General features: G+C 42.0%; 2 protein-coding genes and 1 long non-coding RNA gene across 3 annotated transcripts in view; all 3 read left to right on the top strand.

Annotated features, from left to right (window-relative positions):
• Positions 1-335: 335 nt before the first annotated feature.
• On the top strand, positions 336-1,575 carry LOC142371901 (uncharacterized). The gene is made up of 5 exons (XM_075454640.1): positions 336-394; positions 545-662; positions 867-1,220; positions 1,326-1,407; positions 1,499-1,575. The coding sequence occupies exons 1-5, from the start codon at positions 336-338 to the stop codon at positions 1,573-1,575; spliced, it is 690 nt and encodes a 229-aa protein (XP_075310755.1).
• A 7,588-nt stretch (positions 1,576-9,163) lies between these two features.
• LOC142371984 (uncharacterized) lies at positions 9,164-10,201 on the top strand. Its single transcript, XR_012768160.1, has 3 exons — positions 9,164-9,352; positions 9,677-9,886; positions 10,016-10,201. It is a non-coding gene; the product is annotated as an uncharacterized LOC142371984 (long non-coding RNA).
• Positions 10,202-15,095: 4,894 nt separating this feature from the next.
• LOC142371779 (nuclear GTPase SLIP-GC-like) overlaps positions 15,096-19,480 on the top strand; it is a 30,894-nt gene continuing 26,509 nt past the window's right edge. The window contains exons 1-3 of the mRNA XM_075454513.1: positions 15,096-15,273; positions 16,896-16,976; positions 17,311-17,401. Of these exons, the coding sequence (XP_075310628.1) occupies positions 15,219-15,273; positions 16,896-16,976; positions 17,311-17,401 (227 nt within the window). The 5' untranslated portion in view covers positions 15,096-15,218. The remainder of the gene's footprint in view (positions 15,274-16,895; positions 16,977-17,310; positions 17,402-19,480) is intronic.

The following is a 19,480-nucleotide window of genomic DNA, read 5'->3' as shown; positions in this document are numbered from 1 at the left end:
ATGAAACAGAGGTGTGTGAAGAACTTGAGAGAAACATGACCTATCATCTTTTCCCGGTTAAAAAAGCAATGGAGGATGCTTTCCAGACCTTTGACCGCTGCCTTAGTGAAGGGGTTGAAAAATCCAAAAGTTCATTTGAAGGAAACCTGAAATCCTCGCTGTACCCTGTACGTATTGTGTGAATTTTGACATTGTGTTGAAAAAATATTTCTTTCATTATTTATGATGTTGTGCTTCAGAGAAAGACTGGCCGTGGATTTCACAGGACATTGAAGAGTGTTTTCATCAACAATGGCAGCTACTAACCCAAAAAAGGGAAAGAAATAAATTTCAACATGAAATTAACTTCATCCTTGACTGACAGCATTGATGAGGAATTCAGGAAGACTATCCTGTAAGAATTACTTGAATGAGCACATAACATCCTTTTTTGGCCTATTTTCTAACTTTTAATGATCTTTATAATTAGCATAACATTATCATTAGAGGTTTTAATTACATCTACATGTATGCTACTGTTGTAAACCCTTTAAACTTGTTTCAGAAATGAAGGGAAATGTGAGGCATTCGATGGGGTCATCAGCACATTCTCACTTGGCACAAAGGAGCTGATTCAGAAGTACAAAGATGTCGAACTGCAGCTGATATTTCTCAAGATGGAGGTAAAGAATGAGAAAAAGCCCCATCCTGTTCATCAGTTAAATACAGACAATTGTGTTTGCTAAAACTGAGATAATCTTTGTGGGAAATAAAAGTTACTTAAATGCTGACCAATAACGAAGATTTACTACTTATTTCTTTGGTGGAATCTGTAAACATATTATGTTGATAATTGTAAACTATATTTTTTCTTCCATTTTTACTAGGAAGAAAAAATGAAGACAAAGCTCAGCAGACTCATCCGTGACCGCAAGAAAACGATCTACAGCAGCCTGTTAAGGACCATCGAAGAAATCATGCAAGAATGCTATGAGAGTAAGATGTCGTGGCATGCAGCATGTCTCTATCATGATATGCACTCTTACAGCATATTCAGTGTGATTGGTGATGAAAATCAAAATCAAAATGACAATCCTCTGTTTTTAGAAGCTGCAGAGTTTAAAGGAAAGGACTCCCTGCAGAACATGAGAGACACAATTGTGAGACATGTATATGAATCGAAGAACAGCATGTTTGATCGGGCTAAAACAGTTATGTTGAACGAGCTGAAAGAACTGACGGTTTGTCCCATTTTTATAAAGAGAAAGATACGCATGTCTTATTCATTTAATCTTTAACTCGATTTCCGACTGTAATAAGTTCTAAAGGTTTTGATGTTCTATTAGGATGAGATCGTGGAAACCCTGGAAAAAACCATGACAAAATCAATCGAGCTCTCGCTTAGGACGGATTACAAGTCCATCCCAGGTAAAGCCGCAACCTGTTGAATCATTTCTGTAGATCACTGAGAATCCTGAAAATATTGAATTGACGCAAATATCTGTTGTTGGATCATTAGACGTTTCAGCGGAGCTTACGATGGTGCAGAAACTCTACGATGAACTGAGAAGCATCTCAGATGAAGAAATGTTGTAAGGGAAAAATTAATTCACATATACATTGTATGAGTGTTACTCTGTATCACCCGGTAATAACTCATTTAAGACACTTGTTTTTCTCTTTTCTCCCTCTTTCAATGAGGGTATTGTGCTCTTATGATTGAACAACTTTAAGGAGTTTGACAGGGAAGATGGCACGATACTGAGGCGCCTTGGCTGTAGAAAGGGAGGAAAGATAGATAACAAAGTCTTGAACATATCAAAGGAGCGACTACGTATTAACCTGTATATTAACTGACTTGTTTTCGTCTAAAGCCCTATTCGGACGGGACTAGTTCAATGGGGGGACGTATGGTAATGTTGGTTAACCAGACGACGCCAGGGAGAAGAAATGACCAATTCGGACGGGACAAGAAATCCCTGTAATATTCATCTAACATGGGAGGAGTTTTCTTGAATATAAAGCATTCTGCTCCAAAATTATTGTATACAAACGCATAAGACTTTTTTGTTTGTTTACCTGAATGATAAGTATTACTAAAACGTATTGTACAGTATAACAGAACAGAAGATTTATTCATTTTTGACCTTAATGTAAAGTACTGTTCACCAAAAGTTTTGCTCAGGATACTTATTTTACCTGAATGTAAAGTATAGTTTAAAAAAAGGATTGCACAACGAAACTTAAGTGTCATTTTCTATTTTACACCTAATTGTTTCTCTCTTTAAAAGGATGTGACGATATATTCCGTACTTATTACCGAAGGTCGCATTCGCACGGGATTAGTATTACCTATGGTAGATACTCCAGGCGGTTTCACAGGAGGTAGAATTCTCGGCAAAGTTTACCGACATACTCCGCTATCTTTACTGACATGGCGCGTTCGAACGGGACTAGATTTCCCGGTGATTATTACTTTACCCCAGGTCCCCCCATTAAACTAGTCCCGTCCGAATAGGGCTTAAGACTCAGAGCAGCTCTGTATTCTGATCTGTATTGTTCTCTCTTGCAAGATATTATTAAAAGCATCTTACCTCCTCAGAAAATAACTGACTCTGTGCCTTACTAAAATTTCCACAACAATGTCATGAAATGGGTAAAGCTTTCAAGTGTCCATAGTTGTAAAGGAACTTGATTGATTGATTTTGAATCCATGACACATAATAAATATGAAATCTGGGAAATTTCAAGTTAAAGGGACTGACATTTTTGTGGCAACTGTTAAATGATTTATGTGATGTGTTTTGCCACAATGTTTAATATTGTTGTTCTTGTAGGTTCATATTAAACTTTAAAGTGATACTCCGGAGTAGATTCAACCTGGGGTCATTTGAACCGTGATATCCAGCCAAGTAGCCCACCCGCAGTTTTTTCGATATTGGCTAAACATCAGCTGAGTTACTGAGTTATCCCGAATAGCTTAGTACAAGCGCTAATGGAACCTAGCAGTATCTCCAAAATTACCACACTAAAATCACATGCCATGACACCAAACTTCTACAGTAGTACAAATATGGTCTGTACTCACAAAACGATGCATTTGGAAGTTTGAAAATAGTCCAGGAGTTTATTATTATCAACACAAGCCTAATAGCTTCTCTGCTGCTAAAGCTGCGTCAACGTCACTTCTGGGAGCTGGGAGCTTCAAAGTAAGATGAGGGTTGATCTACTACTGTAGACAACAAAGTATATGCTATGTTCTACATGGTTTTTTATGTTGTAGAGTTGTGAATTTATTTTATCAATGGAGAAATTGAGCAGCCTTGCTTTGTTGTTTAAAGCCGCCAGTAGAAATAATCAGGGCTCCACGGTCACTGAAGTGTCGGGACTCTTGGAAAGCATCAGAGTGGCGAGCATTCCTCTTATTCTATGCCATTAGTGTCCTGCCTGGTGTCCTACATCCTACATTTCTGGCACATTATTTATATTTGTCATTTGGAATTCACATTATTCTCCAAGAATCAATATCTCTAGATGTCCTGCAGCTGGCCCATCAGTACTTGGTGAGATTTGTGATAGACATGAGGGAACTTTATGGTGAAGAAAACTTGTCTTTTAACTGTCATCAGTTAATCCACCTCGCTGAAAGTGTACATAACTGGGGGCCTCTGTGGGCCACATCAGCCTTTACTTTTGAGAGAAACAGTGGAAATTTAAGGAGATGGCTTACAGACATTGATTGCAATCCTCAACAAATTTCCCAGAAGTTTATCTTCTGGCAGCACATACCCAGTCACCTTATTTCTTTGGCTTTTAACCATCCTCTAAAATTTGGGGAGTTATTAACCAAGCTATCACAAGTAAATGACAAGGAGGAATCTTACTCACAGCTTGGACAATCCCAGAATCTGACATTGACAGGTCCTGTAAAACTAGCTATAGAAGAGCTCTTAAATCGACAAGTTCTTATCCAGTCAGTGGAAGTTTTTTACAGCTTCACAAATGGAAACACTGTTTACCGATCAGCAAATTGTAAAGAGTCAGACAGGGCAGACTGTGTTATTAGACTCAAGAATGGCTGCTGTGGAGAAATACAGTTTATGTTCCTGTTCAAAGAGAAGTGCCTTTGCATGTCGAAGTGTTTGTGCCAAGCTGTTCCAATCATTGTAGTCCGCATGTATGACATCAAACCTGACCCATTGTTCAGACCTATAAGTCCAAACGATGAATCAAGGAGGATCTTTGTAAGAGTTCAAAGGACAAAACACCACACCAAAGCATTCTTCTTAGATGACATCAGGTGTAAATGTATGTATGTTGATGGTTGGCTTGTGCCTTTGCCAAACTCATATGAGAGACATTAGAGTCACTCCACAGCTTAAATGCTGTAGAAGCAGCAGGGGAGGGAGTCTTTGCTGTGTGCCAGATGTCACTAATGTATGACTATAAGTTTATTTTCAACAACTGAAATAATAACAGTTGACTTAAGAGATGTCTCGTCTCAGAAAAAATTATTGACAGTTTTAACATTTTCTCAGTTATTCTTTTCTTCTGGTTGGGGTTTTCATGTGGATACCAGTGTGTGGTTTTGAGCGTGTTAAAGTTGTGTAAAAGATTCATACAAATTCCTAAAATTTGTATGCCTTTACAATGTAAGTATTCGCCAAAATGGAATGATGATGAATTTAATAGAATCCTGTAAACAGTAGTGCATCATTTTGCTGTAACTTACCACCTTGTGTGTCACTGTAAACCCTTTTCATCTCATTTTTCTGCACTGAAATTGCTAATGCTTGTATGTTCCCTGGAGTGTTCCCTATAATACTTTTAAAGTGTGATTGTAAAACTGTAGTAAAAGAAAACCAGTTTGGATGAGTTTGTCCCTCAGACCAATCCCAAATCCACCAAAAATCCTGAGCCCAGCTGCCCGAAGTGGCGCGATGGGGACTTTGAGGCCAAGAGCTTCCCAATAACGGGGATTGAGGAGACTGTTTCGGTCTTAAAAGACATTGTTAGCCCGATTCTTTTATTGGAAGCCCAAGAACAAGCTGGAGAAATCTTAAGTTAAACAAAGTATTTATTCGTGGTCACATGTGAAGTTTAGCCGTGCTGAACTCGGAGAGACAGAGCCCTCGCAGGGCCTCCATCAGAGAGAGCCCCAATATCCGGACACATTTCATATTTATGTCCACCTTTATCTCACAGAGGTTGTACTTACACTCGACAAAGTATAATTGGACATTTGCTAGTGATATGAGCAGGCCATCCACCGTCTTTGTCATGTTCTTTGGATGTGACAAACAATGTGTGTGTGTGAGTGTTGTTTCAGGCGTGTATATACCAGACCTATCTGACATACATTTCGTTTGTATGAGCAGAGTGTAAACGTACAAACTAGGAACATAGATTATTTAGTGAACAACATAATATGAATACATAAAGTCTAAGAATAAAGCCAATTCATAACAACATGATGACGTGATTAGTTAACTGAAAATCTTTTCTTTTTTTGTTCATAATTGTTAATGGTTTCTTTTAGTGGTTATTTTGTTAGTTAGTTAGTTAAGTTAGTTATAGTTATGAAAGGGAATGTTTAAATTGTTACCAGTGTGTGTGCGTGTTATATAGTTCTGTTGAGATTGTGTTTTGAATAAACACAACTTTAGATTATACTTTAGTACCCTGACCATAGCCCAGGTGGAAAAACACACATTAGATTATATTAGAGACCAATAAAAGAAGAGGGAGAGGATTTATTTTATGGTTACATCGGCAAAGTTTAATGTTCCTGTTGCATTTGAATGCACCGCTCAGTTCGTATGACCTCACTGGGGAGTGCCTCAACAGCCAATCAGGGGCTACGCAGGCCACGTTCAGCCTCTCAGCGATTTTTCCGTTCTTTTCTGAACTTAGCCAGAGAAGTGGGCGCAGCCACAGCCCTTTTACAGATTTCACTCATATAGAGACTCTCTGGCGCAGCTGCTTGTGAAGAGGACAGAAAAATGAGAAAAAAATCCTGAGTTACACTGAAAGGTCAGAGCACATACCGTTTGGAAGTCCGGAGCCGAGTGGCTACACAAAGGAGACAAGTACGTCGGTAAGACGAGTCATTTATCAAATAAAGGCTTGTTAACGTAGTATAAGTATAAGTGTATAATCCGTTTTTCTGTCAAAACGGAAATAGCTGTCCTTTTTCCATTTTTCGTTTTAAACCAAAAACGGAAAAACGGATTTTGCTGTCTTCATAATAAAACGAAAAACCAAAATCAAATAACGGACCAAATTTTGTTTTTGGAAATTACTTTTTTCATTTTTCCTTTCTCGAGAATTGCTATTTTGTGGTTTTGCGCATGCGCCGAGCCGATTTTCTAAGGCCCAATCCCAATAGGTGGGTTTCACTTGACGTCACTTCCGTATTTTTCTAAGCGCGCGAACCCAGGTGCTGGGCAACCTGAGCTGGAGCCCATTGAAAACACTGTGTTTTGTCTGCCACTTTTTGCCCAAAATGCCTCAGTTTTGTGCCGTTTTTGGATGTTGCAATCGGTCTAACCGAGAGAAGGGAAAGGGTTACTATCGAGGACCGAAGGTAATCGCCCATAGAGGTGAGAAATGGAAAAAAAACTCACAGAACAACGCCGCAAAAAGTGGATAGTTAACCTACGTTTACAGACTGGAGGAGCTGAATCTGCAAATGCTCGTGTCTGCGGTGACCACTTCGTCAAAGGTATGTGAGAAATCTAACTGTTTAGTAGTAGTGCAGTAAAGTATTATGTTGTTAAATGCCAATCAACAGTAATGTAATACGGACTACGTTTGGGCTTTGTTTTGAAGGATGCCCCAGCGCGTTGTTGGCTACTGAGTCAGTGGACTGGGCTCCGACGGTCAAGCTGGGTTACCAAAACACAAAGCTAAAGTCACCGCCATCGGTGTTTCATGCGATCTCTGAGAGTGGTTGATCTAAACAAAACTAATTTGTCACAATCTTCACGTTTCAGTAGTATCCACGAAGTGCTTAAGTGCTAACAGGGCACATTAGCTCCCAAGTTCTTGACAACAGAATCGCTCGCTCTCTCTCTGCTTTGTGCATTACGGTGCGTTCACACCAAACGCGATGCGAATATTCACACCGCCTTCATCGCGCGATCGTTGCCGCAGGTGTAAATTAAATTCCATCGCCTCAAACGCCTCTTTCGCGCGAGTAAAAAACGAGTGGATAGCTCAAGGGGCTATCCATGGCTGATCGCGTCCTTGTACCTGCTGTGGCAGTCCGAGATTCGTCTGAAACGCACACGCCGTCGTGTCTGGGTCAGTGACATCATCCGGTGGTGCATTCAGCTCGGATAATTTCATCGCCTTCTCCAGGAGTTGCTTCTGGATGACGGCCGCCTCGAGCGGCACCCCAGGCCCACCAGGACCCAGCCCGACGACCCGCTTGGGAGGACCGGCGCCTGCAGCCGGCGTCCCGCCGAGAGATCACGGCACCGATCCTCCCGAGCAGGCCACCAAACTGGGTCCCGGCGAGCCCGAAACACCGCTGGAAGCGGCCGCCACGGGAGGATCGGTGCCGTGATCTCTCGGCGGGACGCCGGCTGCAGGCGCTCCGCAGCTGGGCCGAGAGATCGCGGCGCCGGTCCTCCATGAGTTCCGTCTGGATGACGGCCGCCTCCAGCGGCACCCCAGGCCCACCAGGACCCAGCCCGACGACCCGCTCGGGAGGACCGGCGCCGCGATCTCTCGGCAGGACACCATGCCACAGGCGCCCCGCAGCTGAAACGGAGCCGCGGCCCAGCTGCGGAGCGCCTGCAGCCGGCGTCCCGCCGAGATCACGGCACCGATCCTCCCGTGGCGGCCGCTTCCAGCGGTGTTTCGGGCTCGCCGGGACCCAGTTTGATGGCCTGCTCGGGAGGATCGGTAGCTACCGTGATCTCTTGGCGGGACGCCGGCTGCAGGCGCTCCGCAGCTGGGCCACGGCTCCGTTTCAGCTGCGGGGCGCCTGTGGTTGGTGTCCTGCCGAGAGATCGCGGCGCCGGTCCTCCCGAGCGGGTCGTCGGGCTGGGTCCTGGTGGGCCTGGGGTGCCGCTGGAGGCGGCCGTCATCCAGACGGAACTCCTGGAGAAGGCGGTGATTTAATTTTTTTATTTTATTTTGTCAGGGACCATGTGCAAAGTACATTAATTACAAAGTAAAGAGATGACCTGCACCAGATTGTAGCTTAGAAGCTAATTTCCATGTGCAGTCCCATCTGCACGTCACAGACAGCGCCTGTCCATCTGTCTCCACGTCACTGTCGTCCAGAATCTCAACGCTGATAGGATGTCTGGCGCGAATATTTCGCCAAAGTTGGATTTTTTGAACTCGCGCGAATCGCATATTTTCACTCGCGCGGCGGCCACCGCATCACCGCACCGCCTCACCGCTCCTCACCGCGCCTCACCGCGCCGCCCCACCGCGCCTCATCGCGCCGCCGGCTCGAATCCGCGTCTAATCGCGTCTTTGCATTGACTTTGTATGTAATCGCGTCGCCCGACCGCGTCTGGTGTGAACGCACCGTTAGGCTAACAAAGACACAATGCATTTGGATCTCGGCATTTTATCAAAACATGAATGCCAACATTCACAGCTCGGCATTCAACATGTTAAGTTCTGCTTTACTGCCCAGCCCTGCACTACACACTGCATTTTCCCCTGGGATAATGCACCATAAACAAACTTACCCTGGCGAACACCAAAACACAATCATTCTGTAGACGTTTTACTCCGAGTTTGCTGATCCATCCGCTGTGGTAATAGTTGTATGCCTCCAAACTTTTGTGGGCCTTCATCTGTTGCTTGGTGTAGTAAGACGTCTGGAGAACCAGGTAGCTCGTTATGTCCACAGCCTCTATTTTCGTCAAATCGTTCCGGTTTTGCGAAAATTCGGACATTTTCATTAAGTATGTGTCACGCCCAATGTATTTCTCAACTAACGCCAAATACCTTTCCCTATGTGCCGGCTCCAAACCACTACAATATTTACTCATCTCCATATTCTCCATGCTGTTGCTATGCTGTAGTCCAGCTTCCTGCCCACCAACTGAAATTTGCGCGCTCCCGTGATGACGTAACTGAAACCCTCCTATTCACCCCTTGGCCCTACCCCTTACCCCTTCCCCTCCGTTTTGCGCGTTCACGTGTAGAGGTAGTGTTGTCCCAATACTCTTCCAAAGCCCTTCCCCTTAGCCCTACCCCTCCGTTGTAGCCCTTGAAACGGAGGGGTTCGGCCAGGCAGACTCCGTTTGAAGGGGTATGATATATTTCCCAGAATACAACGCGACTACCGGGAGATCGCGAGTCTTTTTAAAAATGGCAGAAGCAAAGAGAGCACCACACAAATGTAAGTTCTTCTATTTTTTTTGCCATAATTTAACTGTTTTAATCGTTTTAAGTTGTGATAACTGGTGTATTGTGTGAGTTTAACATGGTGGCAATGTGTAGTTATTTTCTGTTATAAACGCACGTGGGAAAAGTCGCTATTTTACATGGAGTAATCGGTCAATGCATGTGAAGGTGCTGTGAAAGAGTTGTCGTTTTTTAAATTGTAACACGAGTATTTACAAGCAATGTAGTTGGTTAACCATAGAGGAGTTCCTTTTGAGTGACATGAGCGTCATTTCGCTACCTATTATCACAAGTATTCAAATACGTGACTGATTCACAGGGACTCAAGCACAAACAAAGAGCCTGATCAGGTTTAGCGCCGAAAACGAAGATCTGTTTCTAAAGTCATCCCCATCCCCAAAAAGAAGTAGGAAGTCCAATCCCATAATGGATTACCTGATACAGGAGAGCCTGAAGGAGCAGAAGCGCCACGAGCAGAAAACGGAGCGCTTTTTAGCTCGGTTTGAGCGCATGATAGACAAACTTTACGGTGAGTTGATGCGCCATGCACCTATTGTACACACAGCCACCACTACCGCATTCTGAAACACCTTTTTTTAATTTTTTACAATGGATGACAGTGCATGCTATAATGTCATATCGTGTCTTGTTCCCCCAGAACATCACTGAGCCCATGCAGCACCTCCGATGCGCCATGCACCTTCGCTGTTCCTGCTCCGGTCATCTCGTTCTTGATGATTGCACTGTTGCCCGTTTATATTCATACTGTTTATATTCATACTGTTTATTGTCCATATTTGCACCACACACTTTACAGCAGACACTTTAAGCTGTTATTTCTGAAAATAAGCTGCCTTAATTACCAGTCTGTAATGTGAGCCTAATAAAATAAATTAAGGACAAAAGGTTTGTGAGCATGATTATCACATCAACATCATATGAATGACTGGAACGGATATTGGTATGAAGAGATTTATTATACAAGGGATAACAAAAAAAATTGGGGTACATGTTGTGGTCCAATCGGCAATAATTTGTAGGATGAGCCGTCTGCTGGAAAGAAAAACATGGAAAGATCAGGCTTTCATCCTCCCAAACCAACACATTGATAGCACACACAATGCAGTGCATTTATTTAAGTCATCAAATCTGAACCTGGTACAAAGAAAACCGCTTCAAAAAAGCATGAGCTGCATGTTTATCCCAAACGGAACGAGGCGAGTAACAAAGGCTAAACGTTAGCTTATGCTTTCAGCTAGGTTAGCCAGGTTAGGATACTACTCCAGTCAAATCAGCAAATCCAACGAGACAAGCAAATTGTTTCTATATTACACGATATCACAAATGTACAGTTAGAAGCACTTTCAAACACACACACACACACAATCATTTTCACACGCCGGCTCTGGAAGCTACCAGCTGCTCACTCACAAGCGTTATTTGCATTAATTTCTTATTGTACATACCGTAACAAGATCCAGCAATGCTCCCAGATGTCGAAGACGCCTTCGCCTGATGGCACTCCGTCGATTCGACGCAGATATTTCTAAAAATATCCGAATAGCCCAGGACAGCGCGAACACCACAGCACCGGTCATGTTTGTTTACTTCTGGCTAAAGCTGTCGCATTTGGTTACGTAACAACTGACGGCGCGAACTTATTACGTTCGTGAGTGTGAAGTGCTGTCCCAATTCGAAGGGGTGACATTCTTAGCCCTTCGCCTACCCCTACGTTTGAAGGGGCGAGGGGTAGGGGCGAGGGGTAGGCGAAGGGGTAGAAAATAGAATTGGGATTGGGCCTAAGTTTCGTTTTCACGCCCATGTTTTGCTACCCTGCGTTTGATTATTTTCTCTTTTGGAAGACATGCAAAGTAATAAAACACTTATCGCATTAAAGGTGGGGTATGAGATGTTTTCTGGAGCATTTTTTATCATATTGTCTGAAAACCTCCTCACGACCCCATTGCATCCACTAAAATAGAATGTTTGGGAAAAAAAATTATCTTTTAGTCCATTGTAGAGGGTGTAGCAAGAGGAAATGTCTGACCAATAGAAGTAATGATGAGAGTTACTTCTATTGGATTCTGACATGCCAATCAACCGTTAGCCCCCCTCACCCCTCCCTCCTGCGCGTTCACAGACTCGTGAAGGCAATTATAGCAATTATAGAATGCGAGTGCGTGTGTTATATTGAAAGCGAGGCTGGGTGTGTCTATGAATATGCTGTACAAGCAAATCATAGCGTCTCTGTACAATGACAGAGGCCTTTAGGTAACACTTCACAATACTGACTGTGTATTAGAGTGTACATCCCGTTCATTTATTTCGTACTTTGCCCGGACTTCCAGTGTAGCCTAACTCCTGGCCAATTCCCACCTTCTCCAGTCTTACAGCATAAGTCGCGGCCACTTACCATGTAATACGCGAAACTACCCCAACTTTTGCTCTTTGCTCATGGCAGCTGTGTATGTATACATGTCAGCGGACAAACTTCACCCTTATTCCAGGGATTTATTATGTTTTGTCTTACAGCCTTGTATGATTTGGAATAAGAATATGTTGAGAAATGTTGTTGTGATACTACTACCAACCTATCAGGCTGCGGCAGCATGAGCTAAAATAATGTAACCGAGGGTCTTCTTGATTGGATATACTGAGGTACATAAAAGAACCACACGTAGCGTTTAACATTCGCTGGCTCGAACAGCAGCCACCTTTTATTCACCTCTTCAGTTACAGGTTAACAAGAGAACTTTTTGCTGTCTTGCGTACAAAATAAAAGCTCTTAACATTACTACAGGATGTTACGTTTCCCTGCTCAAACATCCCTCTATCCAGGGCTCATAAAAATAGCTTACAATAATAATTTTATATAGGCTATCACGTTCTCCCAAATAGCCAGCTGTTGTAGTTTCACTTAACTAAAATAAATGCAGCCTACTACCTACAATGGGTGTATAAAAAGCGGTAAATATGTTTGATATTAAATTAGCACGCTACTTTTATTTTGGAGTGAATTCCGCTTCCGGTCTGCCTGCCGTCATGTTCGAATGTAAAAAACGAAAAGTGAAAAAAGTAATTTCCAAAAACCACATTTGGGCCGTTATTTGATTTTGTTTTTTTTGTTTTTCGTTTTTTTATGAAGACAGCAAAATCCGTTTTTGGTTTAAAACAAAAAATGGAAAAAGGACAGCTATTTCCGTTTTTTTGTTTTTCGTTTTGACATCCTGACCTAATCTCATCATTGTCCACATGTGCATTGTGTTGGTCATTCACTCCTTCAGTATAAATGCTCCCTGGTTCCTTTTGTTCAGTACCTCATCCTTTTAAAACGGTCTTAGTTTGATATCAGCTTTACAGTTGAAGCTCCACCCTTGACAGACAGCAATATGTTTTCATCAAAGTTTATTTTCTTGTCACTGAGTTTCTATTCTTCCTGCCTTTTGATCATCACAGAGATTTGCATGCTGTATGCAGTAGTGCTGGGCGGTATACCGGTTCACACCTAATACCGGTTTATAATTTCGTTATGATATGAATTTTTAATATACCGCCATTCCGGTGAATTTGATTACTCATTTTGATTTTGATTTTCATTACGGGGGTAATGTTGCGTCGCGCGACATTGTTTGAGACGGGACCCTTTTCAGTGTTGCGCTTCTAAACACGCATGTTTACTGTCTATGGGTGCGAGGAGGTAATAAGCACTTGCGTTACGCGAAGGTGGATAGGACATGGAAAGTTCCGAAATCGAAGCTGCAGAACTAGTAGAACATGCTGACACAGAAGAACTTGTGCCAAAAAAAGGAGCCGTGTCTGTAGTTTGGAAGTTTTTTGGTTTAAAAAAATCCGACTTCGACCAAACAACCATTTTATGCAAGTGTTGTCGGGCTACAGTTGTCGCTGGAGGTGGCAACACGAGCAATTTGCTCCATCACCTTAGCCGTAAGCATGTCTTAGAATATCAAGAATGCATGAAGTTAAGGTCAGTATTTTGACTGCAGTTGTGTTTGCATTCCGATTCCTCACTTCATTAGAATCATGAGTAGAACTTCTTTGTAAACAGCATCATTTTGTGGGGCGTTATTCTATGACGGTAAAATAGACCATCCTAAATTAATCTACTGCAGTAATTCTGTTCTCAATCTGTAGAAAATGCTGTGAACACCTAATTATGCATGAAAAAAATATACCGTGATATGTATTTTTGGTCATGCAGTATAAACAACTGGAACATTGGCAGCTTTGTGTGGATTCATTTCTAATTCAAAGTGGCAAAGACATTACTCATAAAAAACCTGACGACCTGTGTCATTAAAGCTGGAGTTTGCTGTGATGACAAAAACACACAAAAATTCACATACAGCAGTTGTGGCTCAAGTTGTAGCAGAACAGGTTGCGTAACAACATGAAAACAGAAACATCTTTTACAATGCAATGTTTTTAAAACAGTTCCCAATATTTGCCCTCCTTCAAATAGTGACTTGTCATGTTTTAGAGCAGCAGAAAGAAAGTAATTTATTTTGGAGCTGGGTGGAAAGTCTCTGAGAGAAATCTTGAGTGAATGTTGCAGACATTTGCATTCTCACATGCCACCACTCCGGATCATAGATCTTTTCAGGACTCCAATGTGCTGGTGCAAATGGCTCTAGCATGATGCATTGGTTTAAAATATAGAATTGTTTAGTACAAAACAAATATAAAACTTATTTTCTCTGGATTTTTTCTGGAGTGGGATGGACGTTGTTTGTTTTATTTTTGGGTATTGGGTATTACATTTTGGGGCAGCATAGTGGTGAGCACTGTTGCAGCATGAGGGTTCCTGGTTCGATTCCCGGCTGGGGCCTTTCTGTGCATGTTTTCCCCGTGTATGCGTGGGTTCTCACCGGGTACTCCGGCTTCTTCCCACCACCCAAAAAACATCCACATCAAGGTTAATTGATGAGTCTAAAGTGACCTTAGACTTGTGTGTGTGTGTGGATGGTTGTTTGTCTTGCTTGTCTCTGTGTGGCCCTGTGATGGACTGGGTGTACCCTGGACAGGTAACATGGTCTCACCCAATGACAGCTGGGATAGGCTCCAGCCCCCCGTGACCATGAGTTGGATTAAACAAGTATAGAAAATGGATGGATGAATGGTGGGTATAACATCTGATTGCTGTATTAGACTGGTTCTTAGAGGTAATTACCTATCTAACTAATTTAGATTTCTTTAAAGACAACATAGAGCTGCTGACATTAGATTGTAATTTTAGATCCTCAACAACTTAAGAATGCAGTGATATAAAGGTACAACTCAGAAGATATTTAACAAGTTGAAGCTGTGCAGGTCTACTGCTACACTGAACTTGCTCTCTGTGGGAGGTGGAGACGCCACAAAAGAAGGTGTACTGGTGGAGACATTTTTAAACTTCAGCTCACAGCAGAGCTTGAAAGAGACAGTAAACCGATATGTGGGAGTGTGATGTGCATTTTAAATCGACCTTGTGATTTGGCTATTCTTTAAATTAATTTCAAATGTTGTTCTATAATGACAAAATGTCCCTTCATTCATCGTGGATGACTTCTCCACATTATCTAATGTTCTGCCATGTGCAGCCACTCCTACTATGTTTGTCTATACCTGCTCAGCAGTAACCCCACACCTCCCTGCCCCTCGAGACAGGGATCACCTGATGTCCCACACCCACTTTCTGTTCCTCTTTAGATAATCAGCTCTTTCGTATGTATTGATTCCAGTTACCTTCTGCCAGAGAGGGAAATGCGCCATCCATACCACACCTTCATAGATTTTATTTTACTTGAACTTTGCTGTTTGTCTGCTCCCTTTGTTCCTTCTTCTTACAGATCTGTGCCTCTCTGATGACTTTGCACCTCCCTGCTTACCTGCTTTTGTCTTCACAAACCTCAATAACAGGTAATGTAGAGTTTTCTTTGGCATCTACATTTTAAAAAGATTCATCTTCCTATAATTGTATAACAAATGTATAATAATTGTATACATTTAAAGGAGTTGTTACATTTCTAATCTCTGGTACTGGTCTATTTTACCTTTAGAATCTTACCATTTCAGTTCCTTCTCAAGGATAATGTTGTTCAAAACAAACTAAGTGAATGCTATCTAAGCATCTATATTGAAACATTATAGCTAAATTATTAATCTAATACACTGCATTCTTGTCTTCTTAAAATACAACACTTTATATGCACTTAGCTATATATCAAATGCAACTACTCTCTTAGCCCTGTGAGGCTGAGCATACATGTAATTGTAACATTAAAGCTGCCGTCGGCAACTTTTTTTTAGTCATATTAGCTTGAACTGTCATGGGATTCTGGAAGTAGAATATTAAATAGGCTGTTTAGGAAAAATCCCGAATTCTGTAGCTCCCTCTGAAGCCTGTAATCGTGCTTGCAAAAATCGAGCGCTCCCGGCTGTTTTTAACCAATCACGTTAGGTTTATTATTGATCTATTATCTGAGCAGAACAGTCACCAATCACGTCTTCCATGCTGAGCGTGAGTCTGCCCCCAGCTTGTGTGCGCGCACACTGGTGTGGACTCACGTGCACAACCTCGTCCACAGAGGGGGAGGGGCCTGAAAGTTGTATCAGTTCGAATTTTCCGACTTTAGACTCGGAATTTTGAAAACCTGCCGACGGCAGCTTTAACTGTGCCCATATGTATCAAACTCTTAAAAAAGGATTTTTAACAGAATATTTTAATTGCATTTATAAAGATGAATGAGAAAGGTGTTTTCTTTCCCGAAAATGAAGAAATGGAGGGACAGAGTTCAGAATCAAGGCACGGGCAAATCATAGAGGCATCATAAGTTGTTAAAGTTTGTTCTGTGTCTTGTTGCAAATTACTCTCATCAATCCGACTATATAGACCAATGCTCTTTGATGTGAGGTTCTGTAAAATTAAGATGAAATCAGAATTAACTACAATTTTCTAATCTCTTTGCTGAAAAAAATATACAACAAAAATATAAGCTGGAAAAAGAAAAGTCTTCTGCTCAAGTAAACTGAAAAAAAACTGATGCTGACTGCGTATGATTTGTTATATGATCGATTAATATAGATTCTATTTTCAATTTCTGCTAATAATGCTTTATGAAGAGTGATTTCGCTTCAGTAAGGACGATGTGATGAGTCACATCATCTTTGTTTGAGCTAATTTTGGATAAGTACGAAAATGCATTAATATTGTGTTTGGACTGTACAGATATGCACTAAAACCTGTAGAAGTTTGTGAATATAAAGAGCCTATTTAAATAGTTATTCAGATAGACCATCTACACATTTCCTATATAATTTAGGATAAAAGTCTTGATCAAATACTGTTTGAGTCATATATTTATGCTCATTTACAGGTTTTGTCAGTCCCCAAGTTATAAAGGTGAGACACATATAATATTATTGATAATATTTGTCTGTATATATAAGGAAACAATATTTTCCTGTAACTTAACATATTTTTTGAGCTCAAGATTCATGATATAAAACTCAGACAACAATCTTTTTAATTATCATTCTAGTCCAACAGAAAAAGCGAAAGATGGACCTTCAGGGTGAGTGCAGCACAGGGCAACCACCAGCTAAACGACTGCGTGAATCAGGTATTTGCATTTCTTTTTAAACGTTGGCAACCCACTGCCCATTTATGGGGATAAACTATTGAGTGTATTTATTTTAGCATAAAAACTAGACCGCAAAACACCCCTCTTTGTTTGCCAGTGACAAAAATGATCAAATAAATTTTCATTTTACAGTTTCCATGATGAACACTACATACACAGTTAAAGTAGATTCATATCCTTTAGTAAGGACCTATGGGCCTGATACAACATTTATTCAAAGTTTACCAAGCAAAGAAAATTAATCTCACATATACAGTGCATTTACTTCACTGGTTTGTGGTTTCTGCTTAACTTCTTTATTTTTATGTAACAGAAGCAAAACTGTCCGATGTGAAAAATATAATGGAAAAAGTTCAACAGATACTTCAAAAACAAGACAAAGCCAAGCTCAATGTTTTTCTTCTGTGAGTATGAACTTTTCCTTTATTTTGTTTTGTGTGCTCGTTCTGCTCTTAAATATGTATTGTTGTGGAGAAGAGACCAGGGGCCTCATGTACAAAGACTTGCGTGGATTTCCTACTGAAACATGGCGTACGCTCAAACCCAAATGACCTCCAACGTCGGATGTATGAATCTGTGCGCACGCATCAATCCAAGCACATTTCGTTTGTACATCCCAATAAACGTGGAATTGAGCGCACATGTCGGAGTACCCGACTCCTCCCTGTCCACACCCCTACTTAAATACTCAAATCATATTTAAATGAGCCCTGCACCTGCGATTCCCCTCTGTGTACGGTCAGAAAATAAAGAAAAAAAGACTGAATAAGACGGGAAAAAAGAAGAACTTCACGGAAAGTGTCGGTGCTACTTTCTGAAGTGGAGGCCCGAAAAAATGTGTTCTTTGACACGCTGTCCTCCGGCATAAGCAGCAAACACAAGAGGAGTGGGCGGGAGAGCCTGAGGCTGTCAATGCTGTGGGGTCTGAGAAGCCTCACAAGCAGAGGTGACGAAGAAGTGGTCCCACATTAAGGTGGATGTGAAGCGGAGACTGCCTGCCCACCGCTGCAGTGGGGCCAAAACAAGCTGGTGGGGGGCAGACCGACTCTGAACAGAGAGTCGGCGCAACTATGGGTGACACTGCTCTCTCTGGGGTGGTGGGAGCTCATGTGGGTGACTCCGATTACCCCCAAGGTAAATACCGATGTTTTTGTGTAACTCACAACAACGTGTTCATACAGTAACGTTCAGAAGTGCGCCGGGGAAAAGGTGAGGCTGATTAAGACATTTCACACTTTACGCACGCACAGGGTTATTAACATTTGCCCACAGAGACGATCAGGGTCTTGTTAGAAAGATCTTAAGCTGAAGTTTAACCAGCAAAAACAGCAAGAAACTAACTTTAACCACCGACTATGATGCTGTGAAGACGGGATAGAAATTAGGGGCGCACATACTCAATGCACGTCACGGGGAGTAATATTACGACAATTACACGAATAAAGTTACTCACCAAGAAGCCACCCATCACGCACAGTGCCACCTTGTAGTCTGTTCCCAACGATGCTGTTACCTTGAATGTATGAATTGTGCGTTGAACCACGGCACCTCGCCACAATGTTGGTTAATTGCATTTACGCATATTAATTCATTCACATATGATCTGTACCAGGGGCGCCGACTTATGTTTATGCCGGTGGGTGCTCGTGGTTCCCAACTGGGGGTCGCGACCCACAGAAAGACCCGTTTGCATAAAACCTTGCTTTCCAATAATATAACCGTTTCATGAGTTGGTCACTTTATTTGTATGTGTAATAAATGTATCCTATTTATTTTCCCTGCGGATGTCACATCAATATTTTACAATAAAATAGCCTATATTTGAATTGAAATTGATAATGGAATTAGGCCTACATTACAGTTGGCAAACGCTTTTCTACAAAGCGACTTAAAAACCGATGACATAATCACAACATGCACTGAATTGAACTGAAAATATATTTATACAAACTGAAAGTAGTACTGAAACTTATACTCATGACTCGGAGACCGCATCCACTCAGATTCTTATACTTCTTTATTGGTCATACATAGTACGTCTTCTTAAAATGCACGCGTGCTGGAGCAGGAGCCCCGGGCGCAGTATGTGCATTGCACCGCACATTTGCTGAATTTAATGGTACATGACGTCACCCAAGGCATCCCTGCATGTAGAAACTTCATGTCCCTCATCCGCGAGTTGATCACACTGATCAGAAATTCACCAAAACGACTCGCTTGGTTCAAGGAGTTTCAGGGTACAGTCGCACCATCGCTGAGACCTCTCTGCCCCACTCGCTGGACTGTGAAGGCGGCCTCTTTACAATCCATTGCTGCAAACTACAGTGCTTTGATGGACTTTCTAGAGGACTTGAGCGCAAATGAAAAAGGTGATGCAGGGGGTAAAGCCAGTGGCCTGCTCGTGCACTTGCAGAAGTTTGGAACTTTTTTTTCTTTGCGGCTCATGCTCACTTTCTTCTCTCGCGTGGAGGCGGTCAACGCCG

The sequence above is a fragment of the Odontesthes bonariensis genome, chromosome 21 (assembly GCF_027942865.1).
Source record: "Odontesthes bonariensis isolate fOdoBon6 chromosome 21, fOdoBon6.hap1, whole genome shotgun sequence".
Classification (NCBI taxonomy): domain Eukaryota; kingdom Metazoa; phylum Chordata; class Actinopteri; order Atheriniformes; family Atherinopsidae; genus Odontesthes; species Odontesthes bonariensis.
The sequence above is the reverse complement of the archived record's forward strand: the minus strand, read 5'-3'. Positions and strand labels throughout refer to the sequence as shown.

Coding starts and splice junctions, on each gene's coding strand:
- LOC142371901 (XM_075454640.1), top strand. CDS start 336: ATGAAATTAACTTCATCCTTGACTGACAGCATTGATGAGGAATTCAGG. Junction 663..866: donor TGATATTTCTCAAGATGGAG/GTAAAGAATGAG, acceptor CATTTTTACTAG/GAAGAAAAAATGAAGACAAA. Junction 1,408..1,498: donor GGATTACAAGTCCATCCCAG/GTAAAGCCGCAA, acceptor TTGGATCATTAG/ACGTTTCAGCGGAGCTTACG.